Consider the following 21,472-nt stretch of genomic DNA (forward strand, 5'->3'; position numbering starts at 1 on the left):
CTGTGTTGTAGTGACAAAAGGATAACAGGGTCAGGCTTGGATCTTAACTAGTTACAAGTTTATTAAGCTACAGTTATAAGCATGTGGTTACAAAAGGCTATTGTCTACTTCTTATATGCTAGCAAAGTACAAGTGTTAACAAGTTACGTTACAATCCAATACAAAGGTATCTGTTACCATCTAACACAATAATATCTTGATACAATGACGTCTAGTTACAGAGCTCTAATTCTTTAGCTGTGCACAAAAAAAAAAAACTGGAGACCTAGCATGGGTATATCTTACCCTCTCTGCATCTCTCAATACCAGCGTAGCCAAGCTGGATTGGTCACTCAATTCCACGGAAAGACAAATACGAGGTTGGGTGTCCCCAGTGGTGGACCTCGGGAGGCAATCACCTGACCCGACCAGCAGGTAGTTGGTGGAATGCACTCAGAGTTAGAGTTCTGCTGGGCCCACCTTTTATACCCCTTTGGTTACATATTCTCTTTCTTATCTATGGTGCCAGATCGTACTGGTCTGTCTTTTGTGATGCCAGTTTGTTACAAGGGCAATTCTTACTTAATTTGCACTTGTAAGACAGGAGATAAGCAATTTAGGAGTACAGGACATTCTTTTTGTGTGGGCAGGGACTTCCTCTTCTGGGATGGCTGTGTGTGAGCATCAAATCCATCAATGCCAGCTGGGGTGATTTCCTGAGGTCCCCCCCGTCTCTTGTTGACAGTTTGGCCTGTTAGCCTTCTATCTGTACTTTCTGCTTCTCAGGGTCATGATAAGCTAGCACATCTGGGCCTCAATGAGGGCATCAAAGACTGTGCTGTCAGCAGCCGTTTCCGTGCCCTGTGTGCTCCTCAGTGGGGGTGGGGGGGCAGCGAGCAAGCTGGCTTGTAAGGGGGAGACTTTGTCTGGCTACACAGATTAAGCCAAACCTGGGACCTCTGGAGCTTGGTACATGAGCCTCTACCATTTGAGCTAGAAGCCAGCTGGTTCTCAGCTAAGGCTGCTCCAAAGTTGTCTAAGTGGCACAACGAGCTTCAGCGAACCACAGCTGGTCGGCATGTGGGTTACACCAGCACAGCCTTGAAAGTGCGTGAAGGAGGTCTAGCATGTGTCTCAGTTGCCAGGTTAATTAGCACATCCCCCTTTAGCACATGCCTGGCACATCTCCTAAAGACAACAAAGACACACCCTCCCACTTCCAGGCAACTCCAACCTAGAGTACAGTAGCTTATACTGGAAGCATGGGACACATTTGACACTCCTCTGAGTCAGTGGTACCAAACCATGCAGATTATGCGGAAACAATCCTTTCCACTGAAGGAATGATTGATGAAAGCCTATGGCAATAGGTCAGACTGGAGAGAGATAGTGGTCCTTCTGGCATTATACCTATGAACCTATAATCACGGAATCTAAGATGACAGTGTTTTCAGTTCCCGCAAAAACAGAAAGGGTGAAGTTCAAGAAGGTGTGCATGAGTTAAATCCACGTTCTTGCTGTCAGTACAGGTTAAAGGTTAAAGACCAAGCTACATGCTTCCTGAATGTGCAAATAGGGTTAAAATAGAAGTGCTCACAGACTCGTAACTAACAGAGTTACCAGCTACCACAACAACTCATGCTACTATTTATTCTGAGTGTTGCTGTCAAGCAATTGCAGTTTGTGCAAGACAGTTACAACTGAGACTATCAGATTTTGGTTTTCATTAGATGAGGTGCGAAACACAGTCCTTTAAGAGCAGACTATGAAGTACCACAGGCATTAGAAAGAAGGTTCCATTTCCCATCATGCATCACTCTGCCACTTTTACTAAGATTTCTGGAATTAAAGAGGTCTGGAGATAAGACTGTTATACTGTCTGGATTCAGTATCTGAACAGTCTTGGAGAGCTCCTTCTGAAGATATTACTGCTTTGTTCCTCTACTCATCTGTCACTACCGTGTTTCAGATTGTTTTACCTGGTACAAAACAAAGGGCAGGACTGCCAATATATTTTACTCCATGCTCATGGAAAATAATTAGTCAGACAAGTCAAACCTCTGACACTAACATCAAGACAAGGAATCCCCAGAGTACTCAAATTCAATTTATGACAAATTTTAAGTGAAAAACAAAACCAAAAACAAATGCCAGTTTATCCCCTTGCAAATATCTTGTTGCACATCACTGGTGCAATGAAATGTCACATAGCATAGCATACGCAGAGCCTGTAGCAAGAAATACACTAAAGAAGTGTCACTATTTTCCCTTCTACGTTTTAATTCTTGCTGTTGTTTTATTTAATCTAAAGTATAATTACCAGAACCCAAAAATAACCCTTTTAGGAAGAGCTCTGAAAAGTCCCTATGTAACTTAAAAGTTAAAATCTATTTTTCTCCTAAAACACTCAGGTATTTTTGAAAATGTTGCACTTTGCTCCTTGCAGAAGGGGGAAAAAGTTCAGCTTTAAAGATACTTTAAGTATATTGTGGCAGAGCACTAAAAACCCATACAGCGTCAGTGTATGTACTTTACAACTGTTGTATGTATACAATGAGCAACATTAAGCAACGGGTAATTATTAACTTACCTGTATGATTACACAAATTCCTGATTACAAGACAGGTCACCTACCCAGCAGAAATGATTGAGGCTTGTGAAGATAACGACTTTGGGGATGTTATTCATTGTTTGGTATAATTTAATAGTGCTATATTTTCCACTAACGAGCTTGCATTATTTAAATTGCATTTTGAACAGGGCCTGAGGCTAATTCTATTTTAAATGCTTGCTCCCTAAAAATATCATGCTCCATTCACTAGCGACATTTAGATTGTGCAGAGTCGAGAAAACTGATGGACTGGCGAACAATATCACTTTAAAAAAACAAAACAAAACAAATCAGAAAAAGAAACCCTGTCAGAATAAGTCTATTTAAGCTCATGAAAATAAAGCCTTACTAAACCGACCACAGCAGGCTTCAGAGGGGTAGCCAAGTTAGTCTGTATTTTCAAAAACAACAAGAAGTCCTGTGGCACCTTACAGACTAACATATGTTAACAGGTAGCTGTTAGTCTATAAGGTGGCACAGGACTTCTTGTTTTTTTTTTGTTTTTTTTTTTTGAACAACAGGCTTAAGAACTGGATGGGCTGTCATCTAATGGCTGTATTTGCCCTGGTCTCTTTTCCTTGAGAAAATCCAGACTGGCCAATGTTATCCCAATATGCATTACCTTCCTTTTTCTTCTTTAAAAATAGTGGTCCATATTATTAATTTACATTTTAGAAAGAATGAAGCAGGAGATGGGCTGATTATACAAGCCTCCATGTATGGAGGGAACAGGAAAGAAAGGTTATATAAAAGGAGTAAATAGGAAAAGAAAGTACTTACAAAGAACAGAGAAAAGTAACAAAAAAAACCAGTATTTTGGTGTTGCTATAGCAGATGATGAGTGAAATTGACAAAATAATTTGTTTTCCACTGTGTATGGGGAGCTTGCTAGACAAAGGTTTGTAGACATGACCTTGAAAATAGATTAGTTTAGCAGGGAGTTTGCAAGTCAGTAGAAACAATTGTTGATGAAGTACAACTCAAATGATCTTAGACCTTAACAGGATTTCAGCACACACATTTAATGGACAAGAGGTAAGCTCCTCATACAAAACATGTTAGGTAGAAAATAAACTTGAGACCTTGAAAACACATCTTCTAAAGCATTTTCATTTCTTAAATGGTCTCAAGCTGCTTATTCTCCCATTGGGTTGATCTCCAGGGCAGGGTCTACACCACAGAGTTTCGTTGACAGAAGTTACTACTGGGACATATTTCACAACAGAATCTTTATTGACAGAATGCATCCACTCCTAATAGAGGCTCTCCCTGTTGATACCCTCTGTCGACAGAGAGTGGCCAGACTGCCCATCCCCCCGTCAATAGAACAGCCATTCGGAAGCTCTGCAAACAGAGCTACCCAGTGAACTGGAAACCCTCTCTGTCAACAGCTCTGTGCTGGAGCATCTACACTATTTTTTGTCAACAGAATCTATCAACAGAGGCATTACACATGTGGAAGCAACTTAACTCTCACGAGAAAACAGCTGCTTTCTGTAGACAGTTTCTTGATGGAACGCATTTGTAGTGTGGACGCTCCATGAGTTTTGTTGACAAAACCCCAGTTTTGTCAACAAAATTCTGTAGTGTAGACCCAGCCCATATTTCAGTTTATTTTAAAAAGAGGGAGCTCTTGTAAAAAGGAATGGGAGAGGGAAGAGGATGAGGAAAAAGAAAGACCTGCTTTTCACAAGGAGAAAGTATTTGAAGTTCTCAATATGTCATTACCAGAGGCTGTGAATCCTCATCTCAAAGTGCAACTCTAGAATCTGTCTGAACTCTGGACAGAAGTGAGAAGCTCATCAGTTTTGCCTTCTCAGGAGTCTGTGAAACTATTTCCATCTAGATTAGAATCTTGGGTTTTTCCAACCCTCACGCCAGCCAAGTTTTTTCTTTGAAGTGTAGATTCAGAATCCAAAAGAAAAGAAATGGTCAAAATAGCAGCAGTGGCAAATTAGTCATTGGACCACTAAGGTGCATACCCACAGGGTCCCATGCCCAGACCTAATAACATGGGGGAAGGGTGTTAACTTGCTCTGCCTAGAGCCCTACAAAATCTTAATCTGCCTCAGAACAGCAGTTAAACAGGTTTCACAATGTAAATAAGCAGACCTATGAATCTGGGTTCATTTTGAAGCTAAAGTTGGTGGGGAGGGAAAATACAGGGAATTAATTTTTTCTAGAGTTGTATTCAATAAATGTATCAATCCTAAAGGTTCATCAAATGAGATTTAATAGTCATTATTTTGAAGTACTAAATATTAAGGCCCTAAAACTACCTTTGAAACAACATCCAAAATGTATTTACAGGAAAATTGCTAATGAAGTTTCTTTGTAAAGATCTAGAAAAAAATCCCTGGACTTTGAATGAGAAACACATGTTTAAAGAAGACAAGAAATGATGACATTAAAAACCTGTCATGTTTTCTATATATCTCCCTCCCCTATTTAATAGCTTAAGTGTCGCATAGCTAACATACCAGCTCGTAATGCTGAAATATGAAATGAAAAATTAATCACTAGAATTGTTAATTGTTAAAATGTTGTTCGTTATATTTTACTGATTTGTAATTATGGATAGCAAATGAACACAGATGAAGTAATAATTAAGCCTTGTTGGTAAAAGTGTGGTTTGCCAATTATTCTTTTACATAGAACTGTTGATATTATTGCAAACAAAACAAAACTAGCATATTGGAAGATGCAAGTAGAAGATTAATCTATGAAATGATAAATAAATACATGCTTTTTCTGGAAAGAACTGGGGCATGATGACATAAAATGATGTGACCCAGAATCTGCAAAGCCGGCAGGAAAAATATGGACACTGGGTAATTAAAAGCTTTCATGTCTGTTATATACAGATTACCAAAAATCCAAACAACTAATGTGCTTCAAGCTAACCAGATAAAGAATAAGCAATCTGTAATTTAGAAATTCATAGAAGACCCATGTGAATGTGGGTCACAAGTGGAGAAACACTGGACCATAAACATGGGACTGAAGGACAAGAGCAAAGGATCAGAGAAAGTGACAGATATTTGACAGAAGAACTGTACACTTGGGCACTGTACACTTATCAATTCTGTCTTGTCTGTCATAAGCCTATTTCCACACTCTATACATGACAGTAATTCTCTCAAATTGTATAAATAAAGGGATATCTGCTTTGGCCTCAGTTGGGTGACATTGTGATTCAGTTTCCTAATATTTACTTCCCAACATGACCACCAACCTCCACCCACCTAATGCACATTTGGACATCATTCCTCACCATGCATGTACCAGATCCATCTCTCCATGGACTGACACTTTGCCCACCTCCCAACTCTCACTGAACATCCCAATATCCAACAGTATCCCCAACCACTGCATTCTGTGCTCTCCCTCTTCCTGCACACCTGGATTCCCAACTGACAACCACATGCCACAATCTCCCACTCATCCTATGCCTGCGGTCAGTGAATCTTCTGCCCTCCCACCACCACCCACCCAATTTTTTTTTACTTGGCATATTTGTAATTTTATTAGATTCACAGACAGTGGTTTATTGGTACAGTATGATATACAAGTAAAACAGGTTACAATGCAAGAGGAGAAGACTCTGAAGTGTTGACTGTTTACCAACCTTGCTTTTGTTGGAGGAGGACGACGACAGGCAGAAGGAGATGAAGAAGACAATGATGATGTTGATGAAGAAGACGACAAAGAAGACTGAATATGTTGTATTTGGTAGATCAAGGGGCATCCATCTCTTTAAATACATTTGTTCAACACAGGGCATGCAGCATTCTTTCATATAGTTCCCTTGGTTTACAACTGCATTGGGCTTATTTTTGTTTGTAATTTTAATGAAATTGTAGGGCTATAGCTTGGTCACATAACCAAGGGCAGATGCAACTGTGAATCCACAAGTATGAATCATGGAAATTGTGCCCAAGAAAGAATACAAGAATCAGACTTCTAACAGAATGCAATGTGCTGCTTACTCATTTTAACCACTGAATGCTATTAAATCTGTGGTATGTTCATTGGCCTATTGTAAAACTAACTGCATGTACGTGCTGCTCAACCTCCCAAGTCCACTACCTTTGACCAAATCTCTACAACTTCAGAATTTAGTAGCTTCTGAATTATAAAGAATACCAACCAATCCTCTATCTCTGTCTGAAAGTCAGAAGTTCTTGGTGTGCCAACAACCATTTGTGGGAATGTGCATCGTTTACCAGCTGTCAGACCCTGACAGTTTCTTGTTTTCCTTTCCGGTCATTAGTGACAGAACTATCTGGACAATGGATAAATTCCAGAGTCCAGATTTACTCTGCCAGTACTTCGAATACTTCTTCATCATTACACAGTGGTTTCATATATGTTTGCAACTGCTGCCTCATGCCGTTCTACACCACTTCCGTAAGGTTATAGTCATCAGATCTGTTTAGAGAAAAACACATAATTGATTATCACCATACAATTCTGAACACAGGCACTGTATGACATTATTACCTCAATGAGAACCTTCATTAGATTGTTACCTTATTCTTCAGTGAGTCCTGCCATTGTGTGCTTTGGGTCTTTGTCTTCTGAAGACCCTGACCATTGAGAGGTGTTACAAATCACATTTGCACTTATATTTTCAAAGTTCTTGGAGTACATGCCCTTCGTCCTCCCCAAAGTGGGATGTCCTTCCCATGTCTGTGTTATGTTTTTCTCCTTTTTGACTTATCCTGCAGGAGAAAAACTTTAGTAGATACTTGACACTACTGTAATGTATTGAGCCATAAACAAAGAGTATATATGCATTCTGTTCTGCAGTGTGCGTTACCTTGGCTTGATATAACTCCAATCATTTCAGCAGAGAAGTTGGGTTGTTATCAATGTGTTGTAATTATTGTAATTCCAATCGCAATTCATTTGCACTACTACATCACAAACCTTCATGCTACTTGGCTCATCATGTTCATCCTTTAATATCTGGAAGGCCTTCAAAACCTCACTAGTAGAAACAAAAACAGTTGAGAAATATTATGATAGACCATTAGACTTAGCATGCTATAATTGCATCGTGTTAAAAGCCTACTTTATCATACCTTGTGCATTTTCTGAGATTTCAGTTCTGTGGGTTCTCCAGTAAACAGCTGAGAGTGAGACATCATGCAAAATCCTGTTCCTTCAAGGAGGAGAATTTGTGCTGCTCTTATTTCACCATTCCTTAAGCTTCTCCATTCTCCTGCACTGCTCCCCGGTAAGTTTTTTTTTTCCATTACACCATGAGGTTATTGTCATGTGCACTGGATTCTGAAGTCAGAACGCAGGTTCACTTTGAACAAAACAAACACTGTCCCAGTAGTCATTGCTTTAACTTGAAGAAAGAACAGACCATTGGTCAATTGCCAACTAGAAGAAACTTGCCTTGGGCGTAATCACTATAGGTCAACATAAAAGAGAAGCATGAAAGATGGTTTGGATAGGAGATACGCAGAGACATTGCCACAGTCAGGAATGCTTGTTCTTGACAATGGCATCCAAGAGAATAATGTACTCCATCATGCCCTCATTCATATCATCCAGGAGAATGGATATATTTTAGATTGAACTAGTGCTTCTGAATCCTATCAAATACACGAACGATAGTAGGGATTGAGGGTCCAATAGGTTGGATCTTGCTGGATCTATTATACATCAGTCATATACAAAATTGTCATACATCCAAGGTTTAGAGAGATTAGATCCTAAAATAGGTTTCAGCAAATGCTCTCTTCAGAGGATACCATCATTTGTTAGCTGGTAGACTACATCTAATGTATTCATTGACATGGACAGTCTCAAGAAGACCAGAAAGCATGATGACAGGATCCCCAGGATCTGAGTATCCTCAGGTTTTCACACAATGGGGAGTAGGAGGAGCAAATTTTACCATTTTATCCTCAGAGAAACTGACCGGCTCCTATCTTTTCAATATGATATGAACTGTACACCTGCCTTCTCGAGAAAGAAGACAGTAAACCTCCAAATATCATAAATGAGGACTGCTTATGGTCAAACAGCGTTAAAAACAGATGGGACTTGGGTTGAAAAACACTACATTAATGGTGCATATTGCCCTTGGCTTTGGGGCAATACTGAAATCTCCAGAAATCTCTTTTACCTTTGGTAATATATTACTGCAATTGTCCTTTCAGACAGGTAACAAGCTCTAAAACCCTCAAAGCCTCTAAAATCATTTTAAATACAAAGTAAGATTACAGACTGCAGCAAACTGCAGGCATTAATGAGGAAAATAAAAATTTCTATTCTTTATTAGATGAGATCCAACATTTTCTTCTGATGGTAGTCAGCACCAGCTGCTTCAGAAGAAGAAATTCTACAATAGGCAGCATATGCTCCCAGGGGAAATTTTCTCATAGCCACCTATAGTTAGAGGTTGACTTATGCCATGAAGCCCAAGAGCTTATATGCCTTCCAAAGCTTTTCTTCATTTATGCATTAATATTTACCACCGGATCTCTGGATATTTTAGTTAATATATATTCTGTGATAGAAAAAGCTACATTTCAGCAGCAGCTTAAATCTAAAGTCAAGAAACAGCCATTCCCAGGAGATCCTCCTCCACTAATTTTTTGATTTTACAGACCTTGAAGCACCTTTTCCCTTTATTCCATCCATCCCATGATGAGGACAAATTAAAGCACCTATCTATATCTTAATTATACACATAACCAAAATACTAAATGCCATGTTCAGGACAGCAGACATCCCTGAAGTGCTCTCTGCATAAATACTGTGGAATCTGACAGGTCTGAATCTGACTAGTCCTGCTGCCTAAGGGGAAAAAAGCCCCAGGGGTAGAGTTTTTCACTACACACAATTGCCGTCAGCCTATGCAATAAGCGAACAAGAAGCCCTCTCAAATACAGACAACTGGGAAAAACTAGGAAAATGGATCATTTAGTATCTGATAGGGTTAAAAAAAGGACTTCCACCTGAAGAAAGCATAACATGCATTTAATTATGGTAATTTACAAAAATAACAACTTGCTGATGTTTCTCCTGAAAGTCACCTGTGAAATATTTCCATCAGTGGAAGAGACACACTACAGTAGATCAAATCTTCAGACTTGCCTGCCAGTTTAACAGTGTTTTCCCCTCGGGACCCCACTCCTATATTTTAACCACATGGGTTTCCTTTTACAAATTTTGTGTCTTTCAAGAGTTTTATCATTTCCTTTTACCCTTCAGTCAAATCAAATATAATGGGCGCATGGGTCAAATCCTACAATGTCAAAGGACACACGACTCTCTGCATTTGAACCAGAGAAAGGAAGATCTCTGCACCTTTGGAAGTTCTGGTTGGAATGAGTGAGGTGTGGTTTTGTGTCCTGCTCTCCCCCTCCCCAGTTTTGGACCCTCCGTTGAAAGAGGAGCAAAGCATGGCTACTCCCTAACATAACTGAGAATTGGCCCTTCATTCAGGGACAGATCCTGTAACACTGATAAACAAAGCCTGAACATATGTTGGAAGGCTGGTTCCACGTAAAAGAAGAAGTGTGGAATCCACATGATTGGTAGGAAAATGTCCTTAAATGGGTTGGCTGTGGAAGCTGACAACATGCCTTAATGTGACTTGGGATTGCAGGTCCATGTGTGAGAAAATGGAGAGGTGCAAACAGCTCGCTGTTTAGATGGTCTTCTTCTGGATACAGCCTTCTTCTGGATTACTCATTGTTCCATGACCCTAAACATAAGTGTGGCTGGAACTAGGGTCCTGGATGTGCTGCTGCACCCCCTGGCTTGAAGTGGTTTCCATAACGTACAGGGCTTACAATCTGGTCGGATGACTCTCAGCATTCCTGGTCATCAGTAACAATAAGCTAGATGAACAGTCTAAATGTAAAAAATGGCAAATTTGAAATAGTAACTTACAGACCTTTTCAGATGAAATGAGGAAGAAAGCACTTGCTGGATAGGCACATCGAAGCAACTACGGGGTGATTCAGTTTAAATTCTAGCAACTTTTCAGAGGAGTTTAGGCCATAACTCCCTCTCCCCCTATCCAAGAAAAATGTAGCCTATGATGCCTAAGACCCCCTCAGCAGGTCAAAGATACTGCTGCCAACAACCTGAACAGCTATGTTAAAAACTGAGCTCAAGAGCTCTAGATACCTCATAAGGAGGTTTCATTAGCTGTGGGAGAACCACATTAATCCCACAACATGGAGGTTTTAAAAGGCGGCTGCAGAGAAAGTGCCTTCACACATTCATGGAGTGCTTTGGCCCTTCTATATTTTTGCCCTCAAAAAGTTTGTATCACTCCCCTTTGGTTGCTACGGGTTTAATACCCCCCACCCCCCGTTCATGGCCCCCGCCACAAAAAGACTGATTTCAGAGTATTCCTGAGACAGACTATTTGTTAGAACATTTCTGAAGTGGGTCCTTTAGCTCCGCTTGATTCTTCTACATGTAATGTGATAAGAGAGGCCACCACGTGACAGAAGTCTTGTTGACACGCCTCGCAGGAAAATCATCTAGAATTTGGCCCAACTCTGTATATCCTCCAAACTCATTCATATACTTCAAGGTTTACAAATGTGCATTTTTTAAATTAGTGCTACTAGTAATAGTTGTAGCATAATAACTCATTGAGCCCTAAAGGGTTCCACTGGGTTAGGTGCTGCACCTGCACACTGAAAGCACTGTAGAGCTTGCAGACTATACAGACAAGACAAAGAATAGTAGGAAGGAAGCTCACTGACTCATGGTTTTGGAGGTCTCTGAAGTCCAATAGAGAGTGGTGGATTTATTGCTTCATTTACATATTAATGACACATCTATCCACTTAGCTCTACATGTACTATGCAAAAAATCCTAAGACCAGAAATAAATCTATCCACACCTTTGCCTGACCACTTGCACCCAAACTAATTCTACTGATTAACATGACGGATTGATGGGTTTTACTTTGCACAGGACAAGCTTTAGTAACAGAAGGAGCCGTGCTAGTCTATACACTATCAAAACAAAAAAGCAGTCAAGTAGCACTTTAAAGACTAACAAAATAATTTATTAGGTGAGCTTTTGTGGGACAAGGTTTGTTTGTTTGTATTGATTACCTGCATATGCCTGTTCATACAGACAAAACATGCATGGTAGCTCCATTTGGTCTCGGCATGGGACGAAGGAGGAGGAGATAAGGGAGAAAAGCCTGTCACTGGTGGAACAACTGGTAAATGTTCTTGAGACTTCTTCCTCCATTAGATCTTCCCTTGGGTTTTCAGCATGAGGCGATACAATAAGGTCCAGTTATTTTCCCTCCCCTGGTTGCCCCTCCAAAAAAAATCTGAATGTTTTTTTTTTCTTCCTGGAAGGATGAGCATGAATGAAGACTTGGGAAATCAAAACTGTGTTTAGTTTGTCAGAGCATAAAGCAGCACACAAGCTGCTGGATGAACTTTTTCCATACTCATGACTTTATAGAGGCTGCACTGATTGAGTCCAATTTCAGTTTACATGTTTTGTTTTGGTGTTTTTGCCCCTGAGACTTTGCATGGAATGTTTCAGCCCAGAGTCAATTTTTTTTACCGTTGATTTGTAAGTACCTGAAAAATGAAGCTCTGTAATGGAAGTGCTGACAACCTTCACTACAGTAGCATCAGCAGGTAGTGGAAGTTTAATAGTACATCCAGGCCATGAACTTCAAAGGAGCCTCCTCATTGCAGCACATTCTCTTGTGCTGTAATGCCATGCCTTGAACGTCCTGACATTGATGTAGGCTCTGTCATGAAATAATTGTGTTGTCAACCCATGCCCTCCACAGGCTTAATCATATCCTAGTGTTCTTCTCGTCCCAGATTTGCAAACATTTATGCATGGGATGAACATCATTCTCATCAGCAGTCCCACTGAAGTTATTCTGGGCAGGTCTACATTTGCACTTACGTCAATCTAATGTTCTTTGCTCAAGGGGTGAAAAAGACAGCACCCGAGTGATGTAAGTTACAGTGACTAAAGTGCCACCCATACCAGGTGCTACATGGGTGAAAGACATTTTACTGTAGACATAGCTCCCACTTCTCACACAGGTGGAGTAATTATGCCCATGGGAGAATGCCCTCTTCACCAGATGTGCTGCAGCTGCAATGACGGAGCACATTTAGTGTAGACCTGCCCTCTGACACCTCACACACACAAAGCTAAACACATGTTTAAGTGTCTTCAGACTGTAACATGCTAAGATGCATGCTCATCCTTCCCGGAAAAAATATTTTAGTTAGCATTGCAATCTTAAGTCCCAATACGATGGGAAAAGGAAGATAAGCTTAATGCAAGAATAAATAATAAAATATACCATATTACACACACACACATGCATAGAATTGTCACTGATTCAGAATTATCTGTATCCCTTGGAGAACTGGGCACAAGCCAACAAATTGTATTTTAATATCTCTAAATGTAAATGACTACATCTGTGAATAAAGAATGTAGGCTAGATATATAGGAATGGGGACTCTATCCTGGGAAGCAGCATTTCAAAAAAGACTTGGGGGTTGTGGAGAATAATTACTGGAACACAAGCTTCAGAAGGGATGCTTTGGCCAAAAAAGCTAATGCAACCCTGAGATGCATACACAAGGGAATCGTGAGCAGGAGTAGAGAGCAGGAGTGCTGGAACAATTGTAGTGCTGAGAACCATTGAACCAAGATGTAAGTTCTGCATAGGATGATAGGTGATATGGCAGCACTCATATGTCCCTACCAGCACTGATGGGCATGAGACAATTTTACCACCTTTGGCACAGATGTGACCTCTGCTGGAATCTTCTTTCCATTTCTGGTGCCCACATTTCCAGAAGGAAGTTGATAAATTGGAATTCAGAAGAGCTGTGAGAATGATTAGGAGGTTAGAAAAGATTCCTTCTAGTGATATATTAAGAAGACCTCAATCTGTTTTGCTTAACAAAGAGAAGGCTACAGGTTAAGTTGACTATAGATTGTAAATATCTACATGTGGAACAAATATTTAATAATGGGTTCTTCTCTCTAGCAGAGAAAGATAGAACATGAACCCTGGAAGCTGAAGTTAGATTCAGCCTGGAAATAAGGTGTAAATTAACAGTGAGAGAAATTAACCATTGGAACAACTACCAAGAGCCATAATGCAGTCTCCATCTTTGATCATTTTAAACTGAGATTGAATGTTTCCCTAGAAGACTCTCTCTCGGAGTTGTCTGAGAAGTGTCTATGGCCTCCGTTTTACAGGAGTCAGACTAGATGACCATAACGGTCTATTCTGACCTTTGAATCTTGGAATCTGACTGGATAAAGAGGCAGACAAAATACAAATTTACAACTTTGGGTTTTTCTCAAATTAAAAAAAAAGGAAAATTAATCACTGCAACAAGCCCCATTTTATTTCACCCCTATTCTGAGGGAATTTGTAAAAACTAGAATGAAAGATGACCATTACCACATGGAAGTGTAAATTGTAAAGTCTTGTCCAACCACTGAAATATTTATTCTTATCCATCACTGTTCAGGAAAAGCGTCCCCATATTTCCTCAGAGTGGTACACCTGGTTACCCACTCTAAGGCTGACAGTTCACCTGGCTCTCACCTGCCCAGGATGGAGATATGCATTTCTCTCACTCCTGACCAGCATATTTCTAGTCTGCTCAGTTTCCTGCACTCAGTGTCATTCCCAGGGCAAACAAGTTTCTCAAGGAGACCTGCCTATTTTCTCATCTGGGGCAGTAACCTGGTATAACTGCTTTAGTTACAAGGAATCATATAGGATTTTTTATGCAACCTGACTTTATTCTTAAGATAAAACGTGTAACAAAGAAAACATTGCAAAGAATGAAGGAATCTATATGCATGCTAAGTTTACCAGACTCTGCCCCAATTCTAACATGGGCTTTAGCAGAACCTGTCCTTCAACATCCAATGCCTGAAGTGTCCTTTGTGTTCACAAGTTCATCACAGCTGCAGCTCAGGACTAGCATGCTCACAACATGTCTAGTTCCACTTTATACAGTCCAGGAGATTTTTGTTCCAGAGTATTTATAGGTAACTTTGGTACACAACAGGTTTCTCTCCTCACGTAATATCTTCAAAATATGGATTTGGGTACTTCTTTGGAAATCCACTTACACATATTGCTCAACCAGCCAACCACACACCTGGGAACTTCCTAATACCTTGCAGAAAATGCATTAATTTTGTTCCACACAACCTCACAACAGTACCTAAACATTTGCCCTTCTAACACAATGAACTCCAAAGATAGCAAAGTTTACTGAATCATGTTTAGCCTAACTCCATACGGTTTGTTCAGGATATTGTCATGGTTTCACATGCTAATCTGGGCCCTTTGGCAAACCCTGAGAGAGACATTAAAATGACAGTTATTACCCTTGTATAAAAAACTCTCGTCCAGCCCCTGAAATATTTATTTTTTACCCATTGTGATCATCACCATCATACACTCAATCCCATGTACGTAACTCACCTTCCACAATGTTCCTCCATTCTCTGCCCCACCAAATTGCTTTGTTGGCCTCAGTCTTGAAAGGAGCTGTGAGGAGGCATTTTTCCAAACCCACTCAGAGCCCATGGAATAGAGCACAGATTAGATCTGGATGTTGTACATTGCTGTACACTGTATTCCTTCACCTGCACTATGTTGAGCCTACTGTATGATTCTGTATTCAAAGGTTTTATAAAAAGGTAACATTTGTAACCAATAATAAATATTTCTTCAAAATCATCTTTTGGAATTACTGCCTTCAACTTGTATTCCTGCAAACTAGATGATCCTGATTAAAGACTGTGAAATGCAAATGCCTGCTTAAAACAAAGCAAACTCCGTCAAATTTTAACATCAGACCTATTAATTCAAAGCCTTTTGCACAGTTTCTGGTGTAGCTAGTCCATCAAAGTAACATTATATTTCAGAATATTACATCTAACCCATTTTAATGGGATGAAAATAAATTAATATTACTATTCCCTTAGCTATTTTAAGCTACTTCTAATTTTATAAGCAACAAAAGAAAGGCTACATTACCAGTTTTTGTGAGAAAAAATAAAATTCATTCAAGCAAGAAATGTGATCTTTTATATATAATTACAAGGCATAATCTGTGAAACAGAGTACTCCCACATAAAACTTAATAGGGGTCGGGGGGGGGGACTCTAATTACATAAGGAAGTTTTGGCCTAAGCAGCGAATTCATAGAACTGACACAGAAGACATTCTTGCTTTGTAATGCTTTCCAAAATGTCTATCACAGACAGTTTTATCTGGCAGTGAGGAGAACACATTCTTTATTTAAGAAATAGCCCATTTCTTACCAAAATGGCTTGTCTTGTAAATGAACAAAGTGGTCCAAAATCTCCCTCATAAAAGTGTGTCCCAGAACATGAACTTATAATATTTTTTGCTAGTGTTTGCTTGTGTAAAGTTGGCTTGAATATCTTACATGAAAAATGCATGTCTCTGCTGAAATATGTAATTCAGTGTCTTTGCATAACTGTTCCATAATGCAACTATCATAAAAAATAATTGTTCTGTCATTTGTATAAGATAAATTACATAGGTAGCATTACAAATTCGGGAGTTGCTGAGAATCACACAAAGGTATCAGACTACATTTCCCTTCCCCCTCATCCAATAGCAAACAAATGATACCTGCTGACAAATGCTGACTTTTTAATAGCAACCATTATCTTTATATTTAATAGTTCCTAAGAAATATTTGTAAAAACAGACACAAAAGTGGCACCACAAATTTGAGCGTTACCAGTTAACACCTAAAGATCCACGTTCAACATAGTTTTGACTTCAAGTGAATGTTCAAGACAATATAGTCAGTTGCTTTGTCTCTTCTATCCAGCTTTGAGGATGCAAAGATTGCCCACAGATGGAGGAAGTTACCTATAAGGTGGTTTTTTTCAGAATCAAGGGCTATATTATTTGCTTTCCGCCCAGAACAGTGGGGCCTTGGTCTTTACTGAAGCCTTTAAGTTTTCCCTACAATAAATATTTACTTTTACTACTCGTAGCAGTTTGGTGATTTAATTGGATCTTATTCCACAGCACAAAAGCATCACAGTGTTACAGTCCTATATACAGTCCTGCAGGTAGCCCTACTGGAACCAGAAGCAGATAAAATAAGGTTGACACAAGTCAATAGGCACTAATGGAGATGCAGTCCGGAGCTGTGCAAGTTTCTGGGCTCTAGTTTTGTTAGTCTGCCACCAATACAAGCACTACCATTCACCAAATTCATGTACAATTTAAAATACACTGGGCACCAACATGATTTCGAATTGCCATTAAGTTGTTTGAGCCAGGGACTCTCAGCAAAATTCACAGCTAGTTTAATGGGAAGGTAAATGTCTGTGCCTTTCATATCCACAGAATTTTTGTCAGTACTAAAGTCATGTTTGACTTGTCCTTTGTAAAAGGACTTCATCCTTCTGTGATCAGACAGGCTGACTGGCCTGTGTGCCGAGAGAAGAGAGGTGTCACATTTTGGGAATGATGGCTACATCTTCATGAGCACAAGAGTTGCCTAAAAGGAAATACAAGATTCTTGTTCATCTCTATGGTGAATGGGAACTTCCAGCCCCTCCTGACTCAAAATAGACATCGATTCACAGACTGTGTGTATTATACATCAGCTGATCTGATCTGTCTTCTCCATATAAATCTTCCCACGTAGCCTTCACAGTACATACGATCCTTTGCCCCATATCCAGTTAACTAAACAAAACCAAGCTCTGACTACCAAATTCTTGAGCAAGTTGCACTACTCAAGCTTTAGCCTTAATCCTGTGAAGTTTGAGCCAGTAAACCTTTTCTTCATGTAAATAATTCTTAATCATTTGGGTAACTTCAGTGGGACTACCTGTATAAGTGAGGGTTTTGTAGGACCTATCATTTTGTTCTGCAGGGTCCAATATGTTCATCACTTGTCACATGTGGTGAATAGGACACCGCATTGTGGCAAATACAGGGGTGGCTAACCAGAGCCACGTGCATCCCTTGGAGCCTTTAAATGTGGCTCCTCCTGATAGCTGAACACGGGGAGTGCCCCAGGGGTTGGTGGGAGAAACACATGGCGGCCCTGGCAGCAGCTCGAGCAGTGGCTCCTGCGGCGGCTCTGGTGAGTAACTGGCATTGAATTAGAACAGGGGAACTGGAGATGCCAGGCTTTGGGGGAAGGGGAGGGCATTTATTTAGATATTTATTTAATTATTTAAAATATAATGTGGCGAATATGGAGAGACGACCACCACAGGCGTGGCGATCTTTGAATTCCTCTTGGACCTCGCTGACTTTGTTTATTACTTGATATTTCATTCCAAACATAGGTTGGAGGTTTCTTAAAATAATGATCTGCTGAAAAAAGTCCAATTTTTCTATACAAAGCAGATACTTTCCAAAAAAGGCTCTATTTGCTTGTTATCCTGGAGCGCCATAAAAAAAAAAAAAAGTATTGACAGACATTTTCTAACCAGCCACTGATTGCTAGGTTTGAACAGACAGATTGTACTGCCTTGTGTTCACTCAGTAGAGGCCCTGAGATACAGAAGCAGTGAAACGCAGCTGCATGACAAGTGATATTTCTATTTGTTTGCCTTTGGAGCAATTGTGGCGCAGGGTTGTAAACTCCTTTGCCTTTCAAAGCTCAAACAATTAAAGGAACATTTATGTATTTTACAAATATCAAAGAGTCAGCATAATCTGGCCTGTAAACTTTGGTGGTGGATGAACTGTTGGCTTGAGAAGGCTCCACCTTCCATGCTCACTGGAGCCCAGCCCCCTCAGTGGTTGCTGGTCCCTGCTCTGCATTCTCAACCCCTATATTGTTGCAGTTACCCCCACTCCTTGACTAGCATGCTCCCTAGAGAATTGGGGGTGTGGGGGGTGGTAGACCAGCACCAGCTCCAGATGGGACCATGATGGCACAGAAAACAAGCCCTCTGCAGAATAGAAACAGGAGAGAGACTGGGGATGGAGTGTGGGCAGGACCACACCCGGCTGTTTGGGGAGGTTCAGCCTCCCCTTGCCTGTGATAACCGCCACCCATGCCTAGAAACATAGGTTTAGGCCAGACAATATTATGCAAGTGTAAGGCCCCACATCAGCAAGTTATCAGCAATGCTTTAAAAACATACTTAACTCAAAGCACATGTTTATGTCCCCTTTGGTTTACAGCTGAGCATACGCTTCCATGCTTTGCAGAACCACGGTCTCTGGAAGCACACTAAACTTTAACTGAACACGCAGTGTTGCAAACTAGAATGGACATTTTCCAAAAATTAAACGGAAGTGTGACTGCCCACTCTCACAACATCAGAGCCATTCAGACCAGGTCATGAGTTCTAAGCACTAACTCCCTCTTGGTAGATAAAAGGGACAAAAATACCACTTGAAATTATAGTATGTTGTCACTGCCTGTTGCTTATAAGAATTTGCACTCAGGTACATTGACGGGCGCTGGAGGGCAAAGGGGGGAATGCTATGGACAGCACATGGACAACACACAGGGAGCATGGAGGGGCCCCCAGACTGACTACCACAAGTCCCACCCCTTCCACCCTTGGTCTCGCCCCTTCTGGGGACAGTAAGCCAGACCCACTCCCCCATGCACACACACTTTGCCCCACAGTGCACTTGATTTGAGATGTTCCTTTTGATTGAAGCCTTGAGAAATGAAATGAGCCCCCACACCTTCTTCTCCCCCTCTGTGTGTGGATAAGTTCGAAACCTTTGTAAATAGGTCTCAATGAAAAAAATGAAGACATTTAAACATAGATACTGGAAAAACCATTAATACCTGAGAAACTAATTTCAATGCAATAAATGTGACAGTCGAGAAAAGAAAGATAATAAGCATATATATTAATTGGCATTAACTTTCATTCCTGAAATAGCTTAAGTTAAGCATTGCTTTAAATAAGACAAACTATAGAAACTTATTGGGATATTTTAACACAATACCCACCTTAAAACACAGGTGTAGAATCCACTGTCTTGCAATTCAGCCGAATGAAACCATATAGAATCTTCATCCTTGCTCATCCTAACTTCTGAAAATATAATAGGTTCTTCTAAATCTCCTTTATTTTTGTACCACATAAGCCTAAGACCTGTGCTTTGGGCCATGCTATAATTAGTCCTGATATAGCTGTAGAAAAGGGCACATTTCACTCGGACTGGTTCACCTGCCAAAGCCATGTATGTCTTGAGATCCACTGACCAGTCAATGCAACCATCAGCTGAAAGGAAACAATAAAAGAAATGTTAATACAAAGATATTTTTCGAGATAGGGAGAGGCAACCTGTGCAAGGCAATCAAATCAATCAAAAAGAGAAGGATACTGTGAATTATCTGTCACAACCAACTACAGTTGAAGTTTTTCAATAGATTTTAGTTTCATGTAAAAATAAAAATAATTGGGATTTGCAGAGTGTGATTTTTAGCTCCATTCGGTTCTATTTCCTCTTTAGAATTTCACTACCTCCCCCACCAGATGCTAACCTGAATAAACAAGTGTTTTACCTTAGCCACTTGACCTGAACACCCAGGTTTAAGTTCTGTAATCAGAGAAAATGCATGTTGGCATCTGATCACAATCCACCTCCTAAACCTCCTCTGTTCACTTCTTATAACGATCAATGTCATTGCAACAAGGTGCTTCTTCAGCTACCCTGTGAGCGGTGCTGTCAGACTATTTTATAGGCTTCTATTCATTAGCACACACGCTTCCTTCTGGAAACTTGTCCCTGATGCCAGGTCACCATTTGGGCCCACCAGTTCTGGGTTACAAAGACCAACTAGACCACTGTCCAAATGCTGTCTCCAGGATGTATTCAGCTCCGGCTCTGCCTGGGAAGGGAAGTCCCCCCACCGGGTTCCAGCACAGTGACCCTACAACCAGCAACCCAGGTCTTCTCAGTGCCCTTCCCTACTGCTGTTTCCCAGATTTTCCATCCTCTCTACTGTCTCTTTCCTATGGGGGGATGCGTGGAGGAGGCCGATGCATAGCAGCCCCGTGCATGAAAGGAGCCTAGAGCTCTGGCCACAGCCACTTCTGCATCAACAGACGCCTCAGCCCCAGGCTCCTTTGAACTCCCACAGAAACACTGCTCCATGCAGCTCTGAGGTCCACGAGGAGCTGAGAGATGACTGCTATAGGCGCTGCCTGTTCTGCCCTTGTCTCTGGCTCCTCCTGATGGGGCATGGAGCCAGCCTCTCCTCCCACCTTGCCCAGCAGCAATGGCGGTTGTTGGACCCACTGCCAGAGTAGCTTATTCTGTTCCCTGTGGCTACATCACTCCCTCCTAGTCCATTACTCCAGGGCAAGATCCCAGTGTTTACTTTCCCTTTGGACTTCCTCCTTGTCCCTGGCAATCTTCTCCAACCCAGAGTGACCACAGCTTTCTGCACATACAGCCCCCGTCTGTTTTCAGCTCCTGGCTGCATAGTGCTGTGGTGGCCCTTCCTCAGACAGCCTCCACTCCCAATGAACCCTGGCACTTGTTAAACCTCCCAGAGCTGGTGAGGAGAGCACACGCCACCAGTTACATATTAAATAAAGACCAGATGTGACAATGCACATTTATAGCTTCCCTTTGAAGACGAGTACACAAGGCTGTTTCTATGCCTTTAATTTCAGGGATTTGTGTCTGATATGATAGGGTACATTTACTGTATGCTGTACAGTGCAATCTTAACGGAGCAATGGGGAAGATGTGGAGGGGTCCTTTTGAAAATCAGAGTATATTTTGTGGTTAAAACTTCTTTTAAATGGATTCCTAAACTCTGTAGCTTTGATAATTCACCATAAAAATACAATTTACTAGTACAGTCT

The 21,472-nt window shown here is 40.8% G+C and overlaps 1 protein-coding gene across 1 annotated transcript in view; it reads right to left on the reverse strand.

The window, feature by feature from the left end:
* The window catches only part of IL1RAPL2 (interleukin 1 receptor accessory protein like 2), a 579,631-nt gene that overhangs the window by 275,738 nt on the left and 282,421 nt on the right, over positions 1-21,472 (reverse strand). The window contains exon 3 of the mRNA XM_075007869.1: positions 19,603-19,876. Within this exon, the coding sequence (XP_074863970.1) occupies positions 19,603-19,876 (274 nt within the window). The remainder of the gene's footprint in view (positions 1-19,602; positions 19,877-21,472) is intronic.

Source organism: Carettochelys insculpta, chromosome 13 (genome assembly GCF_033958435.1).
Source record: "Carettochelys insculpta isolate YL-2023 chromosome 13, ASM3395843v1, whole genome shotgun sequence".
In the NCBI taxonomy this organism is placed as follows: domain Eukaryota; kingdom Metazoa; phylum Chordata; order Testudines; family Carettochelyidae; genus Carettochelys; species Carettochelys insculpta.